At 26.1% G+C, this 23,586-nt stretch overlaps 1 protein-coding gene across 1 annotated transcript; it reads left to right on the top strand.

Moving 5' to 3' along the window:
- Nucleotides 1–2,061: 2,061 nt before the first annotated feature.
- On the top strand, nucleotides 2,062–23,194 carry LOC145848425 (60S ribosomal export protein NMD3-like). The gene is made up of 13 exons (XM_082953898.1): nucleotides 2,062–2,126; nucleotides 6,166–6,300; nucleotides 7,023–7,200; nucleotides 7,961–8,077; nucleotides 8,732–8,834; nucleotides 9,530–9,608; nucleotides 10,283–10,379; nucleotides 18,712–18,829; nucleotides 20,259–20,419; nucleotides 21,085–21,270; nucleotides 21,688–21,815; nucleotides 22,427–22,491; nucleotides 22,868–23,194. Exons 1-13 carry the CDS (start codon nucleotides 2,080–2,082, stop codon nucleotides 22,999–23,001), a joined length of 1,548 nt encoding a protein of 515 aa, XP_082810024.1. The 5' UTR covers nucleotides 2,062–2,079; the 3' UTR covers nucleotides 23,002–23,194.
- Nucleotides 23,195–23,586: the final 392 nt, after the last annotated feature.

The following is a 23,586-nucleotide window of genomic DNA, read 5'->3' as shown; positions in this document are numbered from 1 at the left end:
TATTTATATTTCATTACAGTTTCTTCATAAAAAATGTATAAAGTTTGTGTGTAACTTTGATTATTTATTTAGCGAATTACTAGGATAAAAGAATAATTATTATAAAATCATTTCTTCTGATGATATATGAAACTTCAGTAAACAATTCTAAAACTAGTTGTGTTTTTGAAAGATAAATAAAAATACTTCTAAACATTTATGATAATTATCATTACTAATTGCTAATAATTAAAAATATATCTACATACGCAAAATTTTTTTAGATCATTGTTTATATTTTTGTATCTGAAGATCTGCACTTAATCAGCAAACTTGGTTGTAACCCAGATAAACGTAACTGAGCAACTGTGTTGTTAATATGACCGCTCACCTTTAGTGTTAGAGCATTTTACATTTTTTTAAGTTAGAGATTGTTACAGCAGGGGCGTGTTGAAAATGGTTTCCTGTGCGACCCCTGAAAAAAATGTAGCTAAGAGTCCTAAGAGTAACATCTTATGATGTTTAGTTGGATTTTTGTTTTACAATTTAAGTGTAGATGGAGTTTTTATTTTCATTTTAAACTTTTATGTTATAAGTATGTACATAAGTTAAAATGTATTTTTGAACAGAACTTCTACTAAAGTTGTTATGTTTCATTAATACAACCGGTATTACAATATTGATTCGCAAGTTTAATAAATTTTGAACCCCTTCTTCCATAATATAAGAACTGAAGCCAGAATTGAAAATATAAAATATTCTTGACTTCATTAGTTTTAATTTATTTTTATTTTGTTTTTACTAGTTTAAACTTTTACCTTTATATTTATTTGTATTGAGTTGATTGACTGACAGTTTTAAATCTATATAACTGTATTTTTATACTTTAAGAATATATTATGGATTTGTTATCAAGATATATAAACTAGTATTACATAGTTTTTGAACAGTTCACAGTAATAGTTAAATTGAAAATTACTTTTTGTTTTTTTCTCAGACTGATATTTTTGGTGAAAAAAAAAGTTATAAAGCTACAATGAATTGTTAAGAGTTAAATGTACACTAAATGACACTAACTAGAAAATTCAACCAAAAGTATCTAAAAATACAACTGTATTATAGAATAAGGAGTTTTATAAATCAGTTGTAGCTAAGATTGCTAAGTATAACAGCTTATAATGTAAAACTAGATCTTTTAATAAACCAAGTATACATAAAATATCTAAACAAGTTGTTTTGTTAATTTAAGTATTAAAGTTATCATGAGTACATATTAGAAGTGTGTTTAGGCTTGTTTCTTGTGCAACCCTGAAAGAAAAAAGAAAAAGAAAAAAAAGAAAGATTAATTTTGCGAAGAAAAAGTTGTATGATAATATGGTTTTACTTTTTTTAGGCTAGTATACTTAAAGTTCAGTCTGACTTGAATATTTGCTGAGTCATAAAAAAAAAGCTTTTCTTATATTATATTTGGTGTTAATTAATGTTTAATTTTTTTTTTTGATTTATTTCTAACATGTTTGGGCAAGGTCAGTAACGGATAATGGTATAAATAAAAAAGTAAAAAAAGCTTTAGAAAATTTCTGCCTCAGCAAATATGTAAATTAGACTGACCTTTAAGTATACTTTTCCTCATTTGAGTAAATTCGCTCGTGCGTTCTTTCCAAAATGTTTAGCTATTTAATAAAAGAATACTTTAAAAATATTTTAACAAACAACTGCCATTATGCTACTCACCTTTTGTTCTATAACCCTGTAAGAGCACTACAGATTTTGACAAGTAAGAGACTTATACAGTCAGTCTAATAATTTTTGTTTATATATAAAAAATACAGAATTTGAGTTTTCGGAATATCAAATAATGGTTTTAAGTAAATGAAAGTTTTGTAATAATTTACACTTACTGATTTAAACTAATAAAACTAAGTGTTTTAATAATATACAGTTTGTAAAAATAATTTACGTTCTGGTTTTTGCCCTGTGTTATTTTTTTTGTTCACCAAAGCTTAATACAAAAAAGCCCATTTTAGTCAAACACACAGGTTTCTATAATAATTTATTTATTTTTACATACTATTAGAAAGACTAAAGAAAACAAAAAGGATGGAGTATGTCACAAATGGATTTGGTAATAGTCAAGCACTTTTGATGTGAGTTCAATTTTTTAAATATATATGTGATTGTTTAAAATTTGGCCTATTTATAATTCAAAATTGGTTAGTATTACTTCTTATCTAGGTGACATTGTTTTTATTTTGTATATTTGTCAGCCATGGGTTTTGATCTTTCAAAGTTCAGCTCAGAGAGTTTTCAAATCCGTCATTAGGACCCTATACCATCAGGGGTTAAAAATATTATTTATAAAAAGAAAAAAAGTTTAAAAAAAAACTCACATATTAATTTTTTGTAGTTTTACCATTAAAAAACTTTACTTTTATGTTATTCCAAAAAAAAAAACTAATTTTATAATATTAAAAAAAACAGCATCAGTATAACTTTTCTCTAATATTATATGTTGATTTGATGAATTACATTGGAGTAGTGATTTTATCTATATTTTAATTACTAAACAGATTGTCCTCAATTAACCTTGAATATATCTTTTCTTTATTGAAAACCTCTTGTGACATGTCTTCTGTAAACTCTTTGCTTATGAAAAATAAGATAATAAACTATTTAAAAATTAGGTGTATACTTTTAATTTAATAATAACTAGACTGAAAAAGTTTTAAAAATATAGCAAAAAATTGTAGGAGTAGATATATGATTATTTAAGTAGTTTTTTTACTTTTTAAAATGTGCCTTCCTTAAGAAATAAATAAAACTCTCAAACATCATATCGTATATATTTATATCTCAATCTTTATTATATAAAGCAGTAATAGTAAATGACAGTAATTTATTAATAAAGTTAAAATTAACAGGGTTGCCACACACTCAGGGAACTCAGAGAAATCAGGGAATCTCAGGGAATTTTCAAACTGTAAAAAATCTCAGGGAAACTCAGGGAATCTCAGGGAAAATCAGGGAATTTTGGCATTTTTCTTTTAACTCAGGGAAACTCAGGGAAGTTTTGATTTTTTCTCTAAATTTCAGGGAAGTTATTGAAAATCTCAGGGAAATTTTTTTCTAGATCTAGAATGAGGTTTAGTTAATCCAGTTTCAATATTTTGTTCAAAAGTAGTAATTTTTGAGGTAGTTATCTCAAAAAACCTAGGAGAAGATAGATTTTTAGTAATTTCTAGTTATGTGCCGTTTTAGTTTGTGCCTCCCATAAGGAACCTATTGTTGCTTCCGACTTTGACCGGCTATATCTCAAAAATTATTTTGAAAATTTTAAATCTGTAAAAACCATCTTGTAGCTTAGTAAAAACTATATAAAATAAGGTCAAAAACCAAAAAAGGGTGTTTACCCTCCCTATGCCCTTAACTAACAAGTTTACACAAAGTTGTGCAAAAATTTAGTTTTTAATTTTTAATTGGTTTAAACCTTTTAAGATTGAGTTTTTGAAAACAGTTATTTTCATAAATTTAAATGCAGAAGCATACACATACATCCTTCCTTTTATTGTTAAAGAAGAAAAATGAGAATAAGGTATTAATAATTTGTGTTAGAAGAGAAATTTTTTTTTTAAGATTTGAAAAATACTCAGGGAAACTCAGGGAAATTTAAGGTTACTCAGGGAAATTTTAGGTCACTCAGGGAAGATTTTTTGGCTTAAAGAGTGGCAACCCTGAATTAAGTAAAAAATAAATTAAAAAAACTTATTAATAAAGTCAATTTCCAACCACTATCATTTGGTAAATCTTAAAACCATCAAGTTTACAATCTTAAATATTTTATAAATACTGATTATGTCATTTCAACTGCAACAATTTGTTGAAAACAACATTGTTATAGTTACATTTAAAAGAAAAAAGAAAAAGTTGAAATTAAGCTACAGAAAAATTTTATGATGTTCCAAAGATTAAAGTTTTTAAGAATAATAAAACAGTGATAATTTCAAGTGTAAATCACAATTTAAAAAGTAAGCTAAAATATTGCTACATTGATTTCATAGTCAATGAAATTTTAATATAATGGAAATGGCATGGTCAGTATGTAGTCAGAGTTAAAATTCAGAACTCTGTGTTTCAAAATTACAATAACATAATGAAAATTACAGACTGATAATTCTGTGGTATTCTACTTAGTAAAACATAATATCAACATTTTAAAATTTTAATAGGGAAAATTCTGAACTTATAATCCCAAGCAATATAAAAATACTTTAACTGAAAAATAAACCAAAAGCTTTACTTTATAATCACTGCTACCAGATAAACCAAAAATAATAAAAGTACAATTAACAAGATTGCCACACACTCAGGATAACTCAGGTCAGTTTGATTTTATTTTATGTCAAGATATTTCAGGCTAACTCAAGTTAGTTTGAAATTTTTCACAAAAATAAAGATAACTCAGGACATTTTGTGTAAAAAAAAAAACATATTTAAAAGTATTTAGAAAATCACAGTCAAGTATTTCTTCAAGACTGTAAATGACTTAGTTGTTTTAGTTTCAATATTTTGATAATTTATAATATCTTTGTTCAAAAGCTTGGTTTTTATTGATTTTGAATAGTTAATTAACTTCAAAATTGAGTAACCCTGATTTAATAAACTAATGTGTTTTATTATACTTATAAAAATAACCAGACTATGTCAGGGTTGCCACACACTCAGAATAACTCATGATGTTTTGAAATTTAAAATAGTCTCAGGATGACTCAGTAAAACTAAGGAAACGTTGAATTTGTTTTCTATACCCAGGCTGACTCTGGATAGTTTTGTTAATAAAAACTCCAAATAGTTTTAGGACTTCAGAAAATTTTATGGTAACTTATCTAGATTTTGATTGAGATTTAAACGATTTACTTTCGATATTTTGTTATTTTATAACCAATATTGTTGAAAAGCTTGATATTTATTGATTTTGAAAAGATTAATTTTAAAAAGTATTGCAAAAATCTCAGGATGACTCAGGACTTATTTTTGACTTAAAATGTGACCTGCTATATTTTTGGAAGTTATGTGCATTTCTGCTTCACTGGTTTTATACAAATCATTATTAAAATTTTTAATTGAAATTCAAATTTAACCATGTTGCTAATATTAGGGATTAATAGTGAATTATTTTGTTATTAAATATTGCTTTATTTGTTTAACTTATTTAAAAACAATAAACTGTTTGTGTTGCCTGTGTGGAGAGTTGATTCAGGGGTTTATATCTAGTGGTGTAAGTTTATTGTTTGGTGCATTTAATAAATATTTTAATATTAAAATATGTAGAAAGTTAATACTGATTTATTTTAATATTATTATCTGTTATATTTAGATTTACTATTTAACCAACCATGCTGCTTAACTGAGCACCTGGATACTGATTTAATTTAAATTTGTTATTTAATGTAATCAGTATATTTTTTAAACAGATCATGCTTTTTATGTGGGCAGGGTTGCCACAAATCATGGAACCCTGGAAAAACCTAGAGTTTGACAATTTAGGCTAAAAAACCTGGAAACTCCTAGAATTTTAAACAATTTTTACATGTTGAGTAGTAAAATTTTAATTTGACACAAAAAATATATCATATATACAAATTTTTTTTGTCATCATCAAAATTTTTTTTTATGAAAAAAAAAACACATTTAAAGCAGCTTTGCATTATCTTTTCAATGTTGTTATACTACTTAACACAGTTTTAAACCTCAAACTTAACTTTATACTAAAAATAGACCCAAAAAACGTGTACTTTCAAAAACCTGGAAGAAATTCAAAAATTTGGAAGAAATTTCTCAAAAACCAACGGCAACCCTGCGTGGAGAATTTATATTGATTTATTTTAATATTATTATTTAATATGTTAATTTATTTTTTAAGCAAACCATGTTACTTAAATGGAAAGCTGTTACTAATTTATTTCAATGTTTTACACAGTATATTAAATTTTTAAATATATAATTTTTTTTAAACAGACCATGTTGTTTATGTGAGGAGCAGATACTGATTTATTTTGATATTATTATGTAATATATTTAGTTTATTTTTTAAGCAAACCATGTTACTTAAATGCTAAACTGATACTGATTAATTTGAATATTTTGCACAGTAGATTAATTATTCAATATGTAATTTTTTTCAAACAGACCATGCTGCCTGTGTGGGGTGCTGATACACAGAAACGAGAGAAATGTCTGCGCGGATTGCTTGCGCCTGACGGAAGACATCACCGAAGGGATCCCCAAGCAGTCCACGCTCGTTCACTGCAGGAACTGCGAAAGGTTTTTATTATAATTTTGTGATTGTTATGTTATTTTTCAAATGGTTTAAGTTAAAAGTTTTTTGTACTTGAAAACTTCAGTTGTTTGGTTTTTAGTAAAATTGTATAGAAACCACAATTTATATTGTATAGAAATTGGTAAAGGTTTTTAGTATTAATTTTATGTTTCATTTGAAAGTTGCTTCATTACAATTAAAAATTTGAATCATTAAAATTAAAACAACTGTATACTAACTGGTTATATTAAAACAGAAAATGTGAAAGTTGTTGTAGAAATTGTGAAGATTTTATTTTCATTTAAGTGTTATAATATTTTCTGTAATACTTTTAATGAACATTTTTTAAACTTAATAAAACTTTTATAGCAATGTAATTGCTATAAAACCAAAACTTATAACTAGTATTTATCAACATAGTAATTCTTATAAATTTAATTAAACCCACACATCTATAATTGCATCTTAGTTGCATAAATTATTTTTCAAAGTTTTCTATTAGTGGAAAAGTTTAAATAAAAATAACTTACTTTGTAAAAACATAGATTTTCAGAGCATTATCAAAATAAAATTAAGTTCTTCAACAAAATACTTCCAGACTTAATATTTTTTGGAACTAATAAAACAATGTTTTATAGAAAATTAAATTATTTTATATAAGGATATATAAAACTTAAGAAAAACTCTATTATATAGTATTTAATATTCATAAAATATAAATCTTTAGGTACCTGTCACCGCCAAGCTCTTACGTAGCGGCATCTCTGGAGAGCAAGGAGCTACTTGATATCTGCCTGAAGAAACTGAAACCCTCACTATCCAGGGTCAGGTTCATCAAGGCCTGGTTCATTTGGACCGAGCCTCACTCCAAAAGAGTGAAGATAAAAGTGCAAGTTCAGAAACAGGTTACTAAAATGTTTTCTATGTCGAATAAAAAATTTCCAGGATAAAAAAAGTTTTTCTGTATATTATAAGTGAGATTATTTTAATTTATAAATATTGTTTTATGAGTAAGTTTATACTTAAACCAGATTAAAGTGCAAGTTAAAAAAACAGATTGATACAGTTTATTTCGAGTACCCTAACGTATGTCCAAAAAGTTAATTAAAATTTAAGAAGTGTTGATTATTTATTTTATTTAGTTGTTTAGGTTTCTTAATATTATTTGAAAGTCCTAAAAAGTTTTATCGAAAATCCTTTTAAATAAGACTTTAAAAAAATTGATTGAAGTATTTAAGATAAGTCCTTCTATGAAAACAAATGTCAGCTAATTTAGTAAAAATTATTCTATATAAGTAATTATACTAATTACTACTCTATAATTTATAGATTATAACAGGGTTGCCAAACACCTAGAACTTGACAATTTTGGTAAAAAAGAACGTAGAATTAAAAGTTTAAAAAACGAAAACCTGGAAAAACCTGGAATTTTGAACAAAAATCACTAAAATTAGTAGTAAAACCTTAATTTTGAACATTTTTTACATGTAAAATGATAAAAAATGTAAAATGATTTTGATTAGACACAAAAAATGGTATATTTCCACCTGCGCACAATTTCCACCAAAAATTTTCAATTTTTTTTACTAAATAATATTTATTTAAACATCACTGTTACCCCTAACACTTACTAAAAAAATCTTATAATTTGAATATTTTTTTCAGATTGAAGGAAACGCATGTTTGGAACAAGAATTCGAAGTTGAGTTCATCGTTTCAAACCAAATGTGTATCGATTGCCACCGTGTAGAAGCTAAAGATTTCTGGAAGTCAGCTGTGCAAGTAAATTGTTTTGCTACTATTTATATATTTACCATTTACCTTTAAGTTTAATAATTTTGTTTTTAAGTACTCAGTTTAGTAGTGTACAAGTTAATTGTTTTGTTCTTATTGTTTATATATGTTTATATGTTCGTTGAAAGCTTTTTTTTTAGTTTTAACTTTAAAAGATTAGTTAATGTTAATTATTATCTTCAGACAGCAGATTAAATACAAGTTTTCATGTACAGTAGTTTATTCTATTTATGTAAAATTACTTTTTTTGATAGTATTAATTAAAAATTTTGTTTAATTGTTTTCTTATCTTACTTCATTATATTTCATTTAATTAGTATTTTTTCCATCTTATTTCGCGTTTTACTTTTTTAGTTTTTTATAACTTTTTTTTTTGGTTTACAAGTAGATTTTTGTTTCTATTCATGCTTTTTTTTCCTCCAGCTTGCTTAGCGTTTGCACACTCTTGGCACACTAACTATTTAGGAATATTTATATTCCAGACCTAAACTTATTACAATATACTTACTATCTTAATGTATTTTTTATATATAATAAAAACTTAACAAAATTATATTATTTATTAAACACTAATTATTTAGAAACATTTATATGCCAGACTTGAGATTATTACATTATACTTACTATTTTCATATTTTGTAGGTCAGACAAAAAGTGACACGCAAAAGAACGTTCTACTACTTGGAACAAGTGTTGCTGAAATACAACATGCATGCAAACACCACTAAAATCAGCAAGCAATCTAGTTAGTTTTCAAGAAAATAAATATACTCTAAATATTAAATTAAAGTACTAAACTAATATGCCAACACCACTAAAATCAGCAAGCAATCTAGTTAGTTTCAGGAAAATAAATATACATTCAATAGTAAGATATTACTTAATTTTAACATTTGAAAATTTAGCATAATTTATTGCTTAATGTTAAATAATGCTTTGCCTGAATTTTTTTTAATGATCAAAGATAAAATCTGTACTGGTTTTTAGTTTTGTTTGTAAGAAAATATATATACACTTGTGTACTTAATTAAAGTATTCTAAAATTAAGAGCTTAATGTTAAAGAATACTTTATAAATTATTTAGTGATTTATATAAGATATAACTATTTTCCAACTATTACATACTACTTTAATATGCAAACAATTTTTTATTTGAAGAAAAAGAATCAATTTTAAAAATATTTCTACTTTAGAATTCTTAAATAAAACATTTCAAAGTTCAATAAAGTTTTATGAATGTAAACATCCACTTTTTCATTTGAAATTTTACAGTTATACTGAATTATATTTTATCTTATAATGTTCTCATTATTTAGATTTATGAAACAATTTATTTTTCAAACTCTATTATAAAAAATACTGAGATGGATTCGATTCCTTTTTAGTAAACCATTTTGTTAGCGATATACTTATTATTTTATTTCAAATAATAAATTTTAGACGGACTCGATTTCTTCTATTCTCTGGACCAAGACGCCGTGAAATTGAAGAATTTCCTCATGAAAATTTTACCATGCAGGTATTTAATTTAACATTAAAAGTAAGACACATTTTACAAACTTATTCAAAACGTGTTAAACTTTATTAGTGGAAAGACTTGATTTTAAACTTAAATGTATTTGAGCGTTGTTCTTAATTTAAGAAAAAATAGTTTGATAAAAAATTCTGCCATGCAATTAAGAATAATAACTTGTTTTAGTTAAGAAAGTCTATAAAATCAATAACAACAGCTTTAAAAATGTATACGAAATATTTCCAATTTTTTGATAACAAATTTGTAACCATGTTTTGTTTGACACTTGTAATTGGTAGGATATTGAATCTTAATTTAAAAAAAATCTGTAATCTATTGATAAATAGTTGGAAGGATTTTTTTTTTAAATTGTTAGACTAAAGTTGAAAATATTTTTTATGAAGCAAATGTATAATAATAATAACATTGAAAAAATAAGAGTCTGAACTTTGAACTTTGAAAGTTTAGATGTATAAAGTATCATTTGTATTGTAATAATATCTTTTATTTTTTACTTAACCCATCAATTAGTAAATTTAAAATCAGTATTAAACATTTATTAAAAGTTAATTGTATTTATATGTACTAACCAACAAAATTTTATTTTTTCAGATTTCAATATTTGACACTATTATGATATTAATTTTATTTATATATACAATTTTTTTTTATATTTTCAGATATTTCGATTCAAAGAAGCTAATATCTCACGACACCCACAACGCGACTTACAATTTCAAAATTTCCTACTCCGTAGAACTTCCGCAAGTTTGCAAGGTGATTTAACGTTTATTATTTTTTATTCACACATTTATAATTACAATTTCAAAATTTCCTACTCCGTAGAACTTGGGCAAGTTTGCAAGGTGATTTAACGTTTATTATTTTTTATTCACACATTTATAATTACAATTTCAAAATTTCCTACTCCGTAGAACTTGGGCAAGTTTGCAAGGTGATTTAACGTTTTATTATTTTTTATTCACACATTTATAATTACAATTTCAAAATTTCCTACTCCGTAGAACTTGGGCAAGTTTGCAAGGTGATTTAACGTTTTATTATTTTTTATTCACACATTTATACTTACAATTTCAAAATTTCGTACTCCGTAGAACTTGGGCAAGTTTGCAAGGTGATTTAACGTTTATTATTTTTTATTCACACATTTATAAATACAATTTCAAAATTTCCTACTCCGTAGAACTTGGGCAAGTTTGCAAGGTGATTTAACGTTTTATTATTTTTTATTCACACATTTATAATTACAATTTCAAAATTTCCTACTCCGTAGAACTTGGGCAAGTTTGCAAGGTGATTTAACGTTTTATTATTTTTTATTTACACATTTATAATTACAATTTCAAAATTTCCTACTCCGTAGAACTTGGGCAAGTTTGCAAGGTGATTTAACGTTTTATTATTTTTTATTCACACATTTATAATTACAATTTCAAAATTTCCTACTCCGTAGAACTTGGGCAAGTTTGCAAGGTGATTTAACGTTTATTATTTTTTATTCACACATTTATAATTACAATTTCAAAATTTCCTACTCCGTAGAACTTGGGCAAGTTTGCAAGGTGATTTAACGTTTTATTATTTTTTATTCACACATTTATACTTACAATTTCAAAATTTCCTACTCCGTAGAACTTGGGCAAGTTTGCAAGGTGATTTAACGTTTTATTATTTTTTATTCACACATTTATAATTACAATTTCAAAATTTCCTACTCCGTAGAACTTCCGCAAGTTTGCAAGGTGATTTAACGTTTTATTATTTTTTATTCACACATTTATACTTACAATTTCAAAATTTCCTACTCCGTAGAACTTGGGCAAGTTTGCAAGGTGATTTAACGTTTTATTATTTTTTATTTACACATTTATAATTACAATTTCAAAATTTCGTACTCCGTAGAACTTGGGCAAGTTTGCAAGGTGATTTAACGTTTTATTATTTTTTATTCACACATTTATAATTACAATTTCAAAATTTCCTACTCCGTAGAACTTGGGCAAGTTTGCAAGGTGATTTAACGTTTTATTATTTTTTATTCACACATTTATAATTACAATTTCAAAATTTCCTACTCCGTAGAACTTGGGCAAATTTGCAAGGTGATTTAACGTTTTTATTATTTTTTATTCACACATTTATAAATACAATTTCAAAATTTCCTACTCCGTAGAACTTGGGCAAGTTTGCAAGGTGATTTAACGTTTTATTATTTTTTATTCACACATTTATAATTACAATTTCAAAATTTCGTACTCTGTAGAACTTCCTCAAGTTTGCAAGGTGATCTAATGTTTTTATTAATTTTTATTTACATGTTTATAATTACAACTTCAAAATTTCGTATTCCGTAGAACTTCCACAAATTTGCAAGGTGATTTAATGTTTTTATTATTATTTTATTTACACATTTATAATTACAATTTCAAAATTTCCTACTCCGTAGAACTTGGGCAAGTTTGCAAGGTGATTTAACGTTTTATTATTTTTTATTCACACATTTATAAATACAATTTCAAAATTTCCTACTCCGTAGAACTTGGGCAAGTTTGCAAGGTGATTTAACGTTTTATTATTTTTTATTCACACATTTATAATTACAATTTCAAAATTTCCTACTCCGTAGAACTTGGGCAAGTTTGCAAGGTGATTTAACGTTTATTATTTTTTATTCACACATTTATAATTACAATTTCAAAATTTCCTACTCCGTAGAACTTGGGCAAGTTTGCAAGGTGATTTAACGTTTTATTATTTTTTATTCACACATTTATACTTACAATTTCAAAATTTCCTACTCCGTAGAACTTGGGCAAGTTTGCAAGGTGATTTAACGTTTTTATTATTTTTTATTCACACATTTATAAATACAATTTCAAAATTTCCTACTCCGTAGAACTTGGGCATGTTTGCAAGGTGATTTAACGTTTTATTATTTTTTATTCACACATTTATAATTACAATTTCAAAATTTCCTACTCCGTAGAACTTGGGCATGTTTGCAAGGTGATTTAACGTTTTATTATTTTTTATTCACACATTTATAATTACAATTTCAAAATTTCCTACTCCGTAGAACTTGGGCAAGTTTGCAAGGTGATTTAACGTTTTTATTATTTTTTATTCACACATTTATAAATACAATTTCAAAATTTCCTACTCCGTAGAACTTGGGCAAGTTTGCAAGGTGATTTAACGTTTTATTATTTTTTATTTACACATTTATAATTACAATTTCAAAATTTCCTACTCCGTAGAACTTGGGCAAGTTTGCAAGGTGATTTAACGTTTTATTATTTTTTATTCACACATTTATAATTACAATTTCAAAATTTCCTACTCCGTAGAACTTGGGCAAGTTTGCAAGGTGATTTAACGTTTTATTATTTTTTATTCACACATTTATACTTACAATTTCAAAATTTCGTACTCCGTAGAACTTAAGCAAGTTTGCAAGGTGATTTAACGTTTTATTATTTTTTATTCACACATTTATAATTACAATTTCAAAATTTCGTACTCTGTAGAACTTCCGCAAGTTTGCAAGGTGATTTAATATTTTATTATTTTTTATTCACACATTTATACTTACAATTTCAAAATTTCGTACTCCGTAGAACTTGGGCAAGTTTGCAAGGTGATTTAACGTTTTATTATTTTTTATTCACACATTTATAATTACAATTTCAAAATTTCGTACTCTGTAGAACTTCCGCAAGTTTGCAAGGTGATTTAATATTTTATTATTTTTTATTCACACATTTATAATTACAATATCAAAATTTCCTACTCCGTAGAACTTGGGCAAGTTTGCAAGGTGATTTAACGTTTTATTATTTTTTATTCACACATTTATAATTACAATTTCAAAATTTCCTACTCCGTAGAACTTGGGCATGTTTGCAAGGTGATTTAACGTTTTATTATTTTTTATTCACACATTTATAATTACAATTTCAAAATTTCCTACTCCGTAGAACTTGGGCAAGTTTGCAAGGTGATTTAACGTTTATTATTTTTTATTCACACATTTATAATTACAATTTCAAAATTTCGTACTCTGTAGAACTTCCGCAAGTTTGCAAGGTGATTTAATATTTTATTATTTTTTATTCACACATTTATACTTACAATTTCAAAATTTCGTACTCCGTAGAACTTGGGCAAGTTTGCAAGGTGATTTAACGTTTTATTATTTTTTATTCACACATTTATAATTACAATTTCAAAATTTCGTACTCTGTAGAACTTCCGCAAGTTTGCAAGGTGATTTAATATTTTATTATTTTTTATTCACACATTTATAATTACAATATCAAAATTTCCTACTCCGTAGAACTTGGGCAAGTTTGCAAGGTGATTTAACGTTTTATTATTTTTTATTCACACATTTATAATTACAATTTCAAAATTTCCTACTCCGTAGAACTTGGGCAAGTTTGCAAGGTGATTTAACGTTTTATTATTTTTTATTCACACATTTATAATTACAATTTCAAAATTTCCTACTCCGTAGAACTTGGGCAAGTTTGCAAGGTGATTTAACGTTTTATTATTTTTTATTCACACATTTATAAATACAATTTCAAAATTTCCTACTCCGTAGAACTTGGGCAAGTTTGCAAGGTGATTTAACGTTTTATTATTTTTTATTCACACATTTATAATTACAATTTCAAAATTTCCTACTCCGTAGAACTTGGGCAAGTTTGCAAGGTGATTTAACGTTTATTATTTTTTATTCACACATTTATAATTACAATTTCAAAATTTCCTACTCCGTAGAACTTCCGCAAGTTTGCAAGGTGATTTAACGTTTTATTATTTTTTATTTACACATTTATAATTACAATTTCAAAATTTCCTACTCCGTAGAACTTGGGCAAGTTTGCAAGGTGATTTAACGTTTATTATTTTTTATTCACACATTTATAAATACAATTTCAAAATTTCCTACTCCGTAGAACTTGGGCAAGTTTGCAAGGTGATTTAACGTTTTATTATTTTTTATTTACACATTTATAATTACAATTTCAAAATTTCCTACTCCGTAGAACTTCCGCAAGTTTGCAAGGTGATTTAACGTTTTATTATTTTTTATTTACACATTTATAATTACAATTTCAAAATTTCCTACTCCGTAGAACTTGGGCAAGTTTGCAAGGTGATTTAACGTTTTATTATTTTTTATTCACACATTTATAAATACAATTTCAAAATTTCCTACTCCGTAGAACTTGGGCAAGTTTGCAAGGTGATTTAACGTTTTATTATTTTTTATTCACACATTTATAATTACAATTTCAAAATTTCCTACTCCGTAGAACTTGGGCAAGTTTGCAAGGTGATTTAACGTTTTATTATTTTTTATTCACACATTTATACTTACAATTTCAAAATTTCGTACTCCGTAGAACTTGGGCAAGTTTGCAAGGTGATTTAACGTTTTATTATTTTTTATTCACACATTTATAATTACAATTTCAAAATTTCGTACTCCGTAGAACTTGGGCAAGTTTGCAAGGTGATTTAACGTTTTATTATTTTTTATTCACACATTTATAATTACAATTTCAAAATTTCCTACTCCGTAGAACTTGGGCAAGTTTGCAAGGTGATTTAACGTTTATTATTTTTTATTCACACATTTATAAATACAATTTCAAAATTTCCTACTCCGTAGAACTTGGGCAAGTTTGCAAGGTGATTTAACGTTTTATTATTTTTTATTCACACATTTATAAATACAATTTCAAAATTTCCTACTCCGTAGAACTTGGGCAAGTTTGCAAGGTGATTTAACGTTTATTATTTTTTATTCACACATTTATAAATACAATTTCAAAATTTCCTACTCCGTAGAACTTGGGCAAGTTTGCAAGGTGATTTAACGTTTATTATTTTTTATTCACACATTTATAATTACAATTTCAAAATTTCCTACTCCGTAGAACTTCCGCAAGTTTGCAAGGTGATTTAACGTTTTATTATTTTTTATTTACACATTTATAATTACAATTTCAAAATTTCGTACTCCGTAGAACTTGGGCAAGTTTGCAAGGTGATTTAACGTTTTATTATTTTTTATTCACACATTTATAAATACAATTTCAAAATTTCCTACTCCGTAGAACTTGGGCAAGTTTGCAAGGTGATTTAACGTTTTATTATTTTTTATTTACACAATTATAATTACAATTTCAAAATTTCCTACTCCGTAGAACTTGGGCAAGTTTGCAAGGTGATTTAACGTTTTATTATTTTTTATTCACACATTTATACTTACAATTTCAAAATTTCGTACTCCGTAGAACTTGGGCAAGTTTGCAAGGTGATTTAACGTTTTATTATTTTTTATTTACACATTTATAATTACAATTTCAAAATTTCCTACTCCGTAGAACTTCCGCAAGTTTGCAAGGTGATTTAACGTTTTATTATTTTTTATTTACACATTTATAATTACAATTTCAAAATTTCCTACTCCGTAGAACTTGGGCAAGTTTGCAAGGTGATTTAACGTTTTATTATTTTTTATTCACACATTTATAAATACAATTTCAAAATTTCCTACTCCGTAGAACTTGGGCAAGTTTGCAAGGTGATTTAACGTTTTATTATTTTTTATTCACACATTTATAATTACAATTTCAAAATTTCCTACTCCGTAGAACTTGGGCAAGTTTGCAAGGTGATTTAACGTTTTATTATTTTTTATTCACACATTTATACTTACAATTTCAAAATTTCCTACTCCGTAGAACTTGGGCAAGTTTGCAAGGTGATTTAACGTTTTATTATTTTTTATTCACACATTTATAATTACAATTTCAAAATTTCCTACTCCGTAGAACTTCCGCAAGTTTGCAAGGTGATTTAACGTTTATTATTTTTTATTCACATATTTATAAATACAATTTCAAAATTTCCTACTCCGTAGAACTTGGGCAAGTTTGCAAGGTGATTTAACGTTTTATTATTTTTTATTCACACATTTATAATTACAATTTCAAAATTTCCTACTCCGTAGAACTTGGGCAAGTTTGCAAGGTGATTTAACGTTTTATTATTTTTTATTCACACATTTATAATTACAATTTCAAAATTTCCTACTCCGTAGAACTTGGGCAAGTTTGCAAGGTGATTTAACGTTTTATTATTTTTTATTCACACATTTATAATTACAATTTCAAAATTTCCTACTCCGTAGAACTTGGGCAAGTTTGCAAGGTGATTTAACGTTTATTATTTTTTATTCACACATTTATAATTACAATTTCAAAATTTCCTACTCCGTAGAACTTGGGCAAGTTTGCAAGGTGATTTAACGTTTATTATTTTTTATTCACACATTTATAATTACAATTTCAAATTTTCGTACTCCGTAGAACTTGGGCAAGTTTGCAAGGTGATTTAACGTTTATTATTTTTTATTCACACATTTATAATTACAATTTCAAAATTTCCTACTCCGTAGAACTTGGGCAAGTTTGCAAGGTGATTTAACGTTTTATTATTTTTTATTCACACATTTATAATTACAATTTCAAAATTTCCTACTCCGTAGAACTTGGGCAAGTTTGCAAGGTGATTTAACGTTTATTATTTTTTATTCACACATTTATAATTACAATTTCAAAATTTCCTACTCCGTAGAACTTGGGCAAGTTTGCAAGGTGATTTAACGTTTATTATTTTTTATTCACACATTTATAATTACAATTTCAAAATTTCGTACTCCGTAGAACTTGGGCAAGTTTGCAAGGTGATTTAACGTTTATTATTTTTTATTCACACATTTATAATTACAATTTCAAAATTTCCTACTCCGTAGAACTTGGGCAAGTTTGCAAGGTGATTTAATATTTTATTATTTTTTATTCACACATTTATACTTACAATTTCAAAATTTCCTACTCCGTAGAACTTGGGCAAGTTTGCAAGGTGATTTAACGTTTTTATTATTTTTTATTTACATATTTATAATTACAATTTCAAAATTTCCTACTCCGTAGAACTTGGGCAAGTTTGCAAGGTGATTTAACGTTTTATTATTTTTTATTCACACATTTATAATTACAATTTCAAAATTTCCTACTCCGTAGAACTTGGGCAAGTTTGCAAGGTGATTTAACGTTTTATTATTTTTTATTCACACATTTATAATTACAATTTCAAAATTTCCTACTCCGTAGAACTTGGGCAAGTTTGCAAGGTGATTTAACGTTTTATTATTTTTTATTCACACATTTACACTTACAATTTCAAAATTTCCTACTCCGTAGAACTTGGGCAAGTTTGCAAGGTGATTTAACGTTTTTATTATTTTTTATTTACATATTTATAATTACAATTTCAAAATTTCCTACTCCGTAGAACTTCCGCAAGTTTGCAAGGTGATTTAATATTTTATTATTTTTTATTTACACATTTATAATTACAATTTCAAAATTTCGTACTCTGTAGAACTTCCTCAAGTTTGCAAGGTGATCTAATGTTTTTATTAATTTTTATTTACATGTTTATAATTACAACTTCAAAATTTCGTATTCCGTAGAACTTCCACAAATTTGCAAGGTGATTTAATGTTTTTATTATTATTTTATTTACATGTTTATAATTACAATTACAAAGTTTCGTATTCCGTAGAACTTCCTCAAGTTTGCTCGGTGATTTAAATTGTTTGAATCATTTTTATGTACATGGTGAAATTTTTAAATACTTTACTTAGTTTTACTAAAAGAAAGTTATTAATTTAATAATGTTTCATGTTTTTGTTGATTTCTGTTAATCGTTTAAATATTATAAGTTAAATACCAAGTCACATTGTAAAACATCCTGTTATTTTTAATGTTATTATTATTTTTAAAATTGTTAACTATATATGTTTTAGAAATCAAGATGTTGGAAAAAAGGTAGTCTGCCTCTTTTGATTTAAAAAACTTAACAGTTTTTGAATTCTATTTAAATAAGAACTGATAATGTTTATTTAATAAACGAAAAATCTTTTCAAAGTGTGTTGTAAAAGACGGAGATAGTTTTTTTAATGGTTTTTAACAATTTTTAATTTTTACTTAATATTTTCCAGGATGACATCGTTGTTCTACCGCGCAAACTCGCCAACCAGCTCGGAAATTTCGGTCAACTGGCAATTTGCTTGAGGGTCACCAGTAATATTCATTTGATCGATTTCAACACTTTACAAAGTTAGTTTGAGTTACTTTTTATATTTTGTTGCAGGGTAACTAACGTAATATTCATCTGATTTGTTTAATACTTTATATATATTCAGTTGATAGAGAATATTGCTCGTTGTTTTTATAATCCTAGATTTTTATATAATAATTTTTTTTATCTTAAAAATTGCAGTTTTTATAAGTGATTAGTATAAATTTATTGGTCATTGCAACTTCACCCTGTATTTTTTTTGAAAATCAACATAGCATGTATTTACTTCTTTGTTATTAAATTATTTTTATTCAGATACAATCTGAGCATTTAGTACTATCAAGTGTTCTGTTTTACAATTAGTACCTAATCAAATACTTTTAATAAAGTTTTATTTAGTTTTTCATGCTAAAATGTCAATCAATTTTATATTTCGAGGTTGAATTTTATGAGTAAGATTAAAGTTCTTTTGAAACCATCAATACTTAAGCTTTTTTATGTGATTTTTTAAAAACAAAAAGTTTTTTCTTTATATAAAAATAAAACTTACAAACTAAATTATCCTTAAGTTTAAATCTGTTTTTAAAAAAAGTTCAAAAATATTAGCTAAAAAAACACTTAAGTTTATAATTTAACTACCATTGTTATATTTATTATTAGAATGATAAAAGCATTATAATTAAAAACCACTTTCTCTAAAAACAAATCTAGACGATTAAATAAAAAAACTATTACTAATGTATTCTAAATTTTTTATTTTTTTTAAATTTCAAAGTTTATTAGTTTTTTATAATTGTCCTTAGACTTAAACACAATATCTATTATTAACAATAGTTACTTACAATTATATACAATAGTATACTTTGTTATATCTTTATTAGCATTTATTAACTGTTTTCTGACAAACCTTTACTGTTTACTACAAGAAAAATAAATTTGAAATTTTGAAAATCTCAGTAAGCATCAAAAGCGCAATCACTTCTCATAAAATTCAATACATTAAAATGAACACATGCATTGGCACCACCTACCCTGGTGACTGATATTGGCAAAGTATAAATTAAAAATGCACAATTCTTAAATTTAGTTCAATTTCACACAAAGTAACGTCGGGGCCACATTATAAATGCTATCAAGTTATTATACAAAAAAAAGAATAATAGTGAAACTAATACTTGATGAAAAATACTTACTGGTTGTTATACATAGTTGAAAAAAAGTTTTTTAGTTATTTTTTGATTTTACAGCAACATTGGGGCCACACGATAAATACTGGCACATTATTATACAAAATTGGAAACATTTTAATAAAGTTTTTTTTTTACAACAGTAGAAATAATACCTAGGAAAAAAATAACTTTTTTTTACATATTACAATATATTTTAATAGTAACATCAGTACCAAATGAAAAATATTTAATTATTTTATAATAAAACTAAAAAAATTACAATTAAATTTCTCAACAGTAACGTCAGTACCAAGCGACAAGTACTGGCATATCGGCAAGGAGAGGCCCACGTTCAGCGCGATTTGTGAAACTAAATCACTGAGCCATTTCACTGTCATGGAAATCGACCCAATCAGAAGGCAGCCTCACAAACTCGGGAAGGGCATGATCTCAAAAAAGGTTTGTGAAATATTTATGTGTCTTGTCGAAAAACCTGAAATTTGACAGTTTAGGCTAAAAAACCTGGAATTTTGAACAAAATTATTAAAAAACCTGGAAAATCTTGAATTATAAACATGTTTAACATGTTAACTAGTAAGATTTCGATTTGACACAAAAATCTATCATATAGATCATTTTTTTTATTAAAAAACACATCTAAAGTAGCTTTACATTATCTTTTAAATGTTGTTATACTATATAAGATAGTTTTTACCTGAAACTTAATTTTAAACTAAACATAGACCGTAAAACGTGCACTTTAAAAAATATGGAGGAAATTTTAAAAACCTTGAGAAAATTTGCCAAAAACCAGTGGCAACCCCGCCTTGAACTTAAGTAATTTTGAAAAAACCGTGGCAGAAACTAACATTTTGTTTGAAATTATCATTTTAAACAGCACATATTAGCGGACTGCTAGGTATCTTTATTCCTTGTATAGGTTTTTAATCTGTATCTTCTGTCATTACTATCATACTATTATTTCAACCAACAGACTTGCATCAGCTGACTGCAATGTGATCAACTAATAATAACATTTTTATCACACTATTAACTTAATATCCACGAAACATAACTTTTCTACCAAATTATGACATGTTTGTTTAAGATTTTATATCCAACAGCACGTGTTAGCGGACTGCTACGTGGTCAGGACCAGCGAACTGGGCATGACTGACGAGTACATCCACTGCAGAACCCACTTGGGTCACCTGTTGAACGAAGGGGACTCGGTGTTGGGGCTGGACGTTGCCAACAGCAACATAAACAACCCCGAAATGGACAATTTGAAGGGGGTGCTTCCGGACGTTGTGAGTTTCGAATGAAATATATTTTTGGTTGGACTAGTTTTGTTTTATTAAAAAAATCAAATCTAGCTTTATCACGGTAGCTATATTTTACGATAAATAATTTAATTTTTTTGTTAATATGAAGTAAAAATTGACTTTTTGTGAGATACCTTATAAATTTTGTAAGGTTTTAGCCTTGTTTTTTTTAACAATTTTCCTTAAGACCTTTAAAAACTTGGAATATTTAAAAATTTTTAAACCACAGTAAATACATCTCAGTAAATAGAAGTCAAGAATTTAGAAAATTTTACCCATTAGTAAAAAGTAAAGAAAGTATTCAATATTTTATAACCGAACAGATATCAGTTAAAAAAAGTCTAATTTTTTGTTTTCTAACAGATCCTAGTTAAAAAGTATTTAATTTTTGTATCCAAACAGATCCTAGTGAAAAAAGTGTACGACAAGCAACGCAGGAAGCGCACTCGTAAGTGGAAGCTGAAGAGAATGGCCAATGAGGAGGATACCGCTTCAGTTGCCACCGATGGCAACAACGAAGGCATGAACAGGTGAGATTACCTAAGCGGTAAAATATCAAATTTTCTATATAACAACTGAGTTAATTTTTGTTTATTGTTTGACTTAAGCTTCATTTTGTTCTACCAAAAACAATAAACTCACTATTGCTTTCTGCTCTTTATTTATTGTATTGAGCGAAGTAATTTTTGGTTTAAGTAAAGTAATAAGAATTATCTAATTAGAGATTTATTATTAGGTTTTACCTGCCTGTTGTATATGATCACAGTATGTTAATAAATGCGTTGTAGTATCACAAGAAACACTTATGATATGTTTCTAAAAGTGACTTTAATTAAAAAAATAAACATTAAAAACCAAAAGCTAAAGATCAAATGAGTCTTAAGATATTTTTGACACCAAATTCATGTTTTCAAATTTGCAAGCATTTACAAACGATGCTAATTTAAAATAAACTCTAAATACTCTATACTTAACTTTAGTCTGACAAAACTACAAATATCTTATATATTCTCTTAATAAATTAAGTCATATTTCTACAGCATTAGCTTTGAGAGTTAGATTCGATCACCTAAAAATATTTTTTGACATATAAAAATTTATTACTTACACAACTTTTAACCATTATTTAAACTCGCCACAGGTTCATTGAAGACATTGAAGAAGACGAAGAAATGAGAAAGCACATCAACATCTACGCAAATGAAGGTTTGTAAACAATAATTAAACAATATAAATAAACAAAATTTAAATTTGATAACTAGAAAGTATTTGCACCACAAGACAAACTAGATGTGGTATGTTGATACAAGTATTAAGTTAAAAATGTAAGGTCAGGAACACATAATTAAGGAAGTTACTGATCTAAAAATTGATAATAAACATCTACTCATATAAAGTCTGTATGACATCATAATGTTTATATTTAATTGTAAATAAATAACTTAAAAAAAAATAACCTAATAAGGATGACAGGTTGCTAGGAAACTAAAAAAATATCTGTATTGTTTCGTTTTTTATATTTTGAAAAAATAACCGCATTAAATAGATAGATTATTTTTATTATTATTCTATACAAACACAGATGCTGACCATACTCAAGTTGAAACGGACTTGCCTCAAATACCGCTCGAAGAAATGATTCAAAACATGGATGGCATGAACATGGATGTTGAAATGCAGGATGAAAACCAAGAGAATACCATGCAGGAAGAGTAATAAAAGTAGATACAAGGTTGCCAAAAAAAATCCTAAGAATCCTGGAAGTAACTTGAATTTTGGACGAAAGTCATTCAAAAACCAGGAAGAAACTTAGAAACTTGGATAAAACTTTTAAGAAACTTTTGGCAACCCTGTAAATAGGTTAATTAGTATATAGTTTAATTTGCAATCTATATTGATAATTTTAATGTAAAAGTTTAGAATAATTTTAGTTTCAACACTACATAATGTTATTGGTTATTTATAAGTTTTAAAATAAATTTTAGAATGTTCAGTATTTTAACTTGCTCTTATTGATAACATTTTTATACACTTTAAAGTTTTACAGTAACAAACGGTTTTAAATTTTTATCAATTTTGAATGTGTTTAATTGCTGTTCTAAATCTACAAGTTAAAATGTACCCGTTTATAACTTAGAAGTAATATTATTACTAGGATTATTGTTTTTGGTGTATATAATTTTATTAGAAAATTGTAAGTAAAGTTGTGTATAATAAAGTTTTGAAAGAATTAGTTTTTTTTTATAGCTTTTTTTTTAAGTTATATAAACTAGTTTGTTATTCTATTGTTTAATTTTTTTT

The sequence above is a fragment of the Thalia democratica genome, unplaced genomic scaffold (assembly GCF_965202585.1).
Source record: "Thalia democratica unplaced genomic scaffold, ktThaDemo2.hap1.1 HAP1_SCAFFOLD_1412, whole genome shotgun sequence".
NCBI classification, from domain to species: domain Eukaryota; kingdom Metazoa; phylum Chordata; class Thaliacea; order Salpida; family Salpidae; genus Thalia; species Thalia democratica.
The sequence above is the reverse complement of the archived record's forward strand: the minus strand, read 5'-3'. Positions and strand labels throughout refer to the sequence as shown.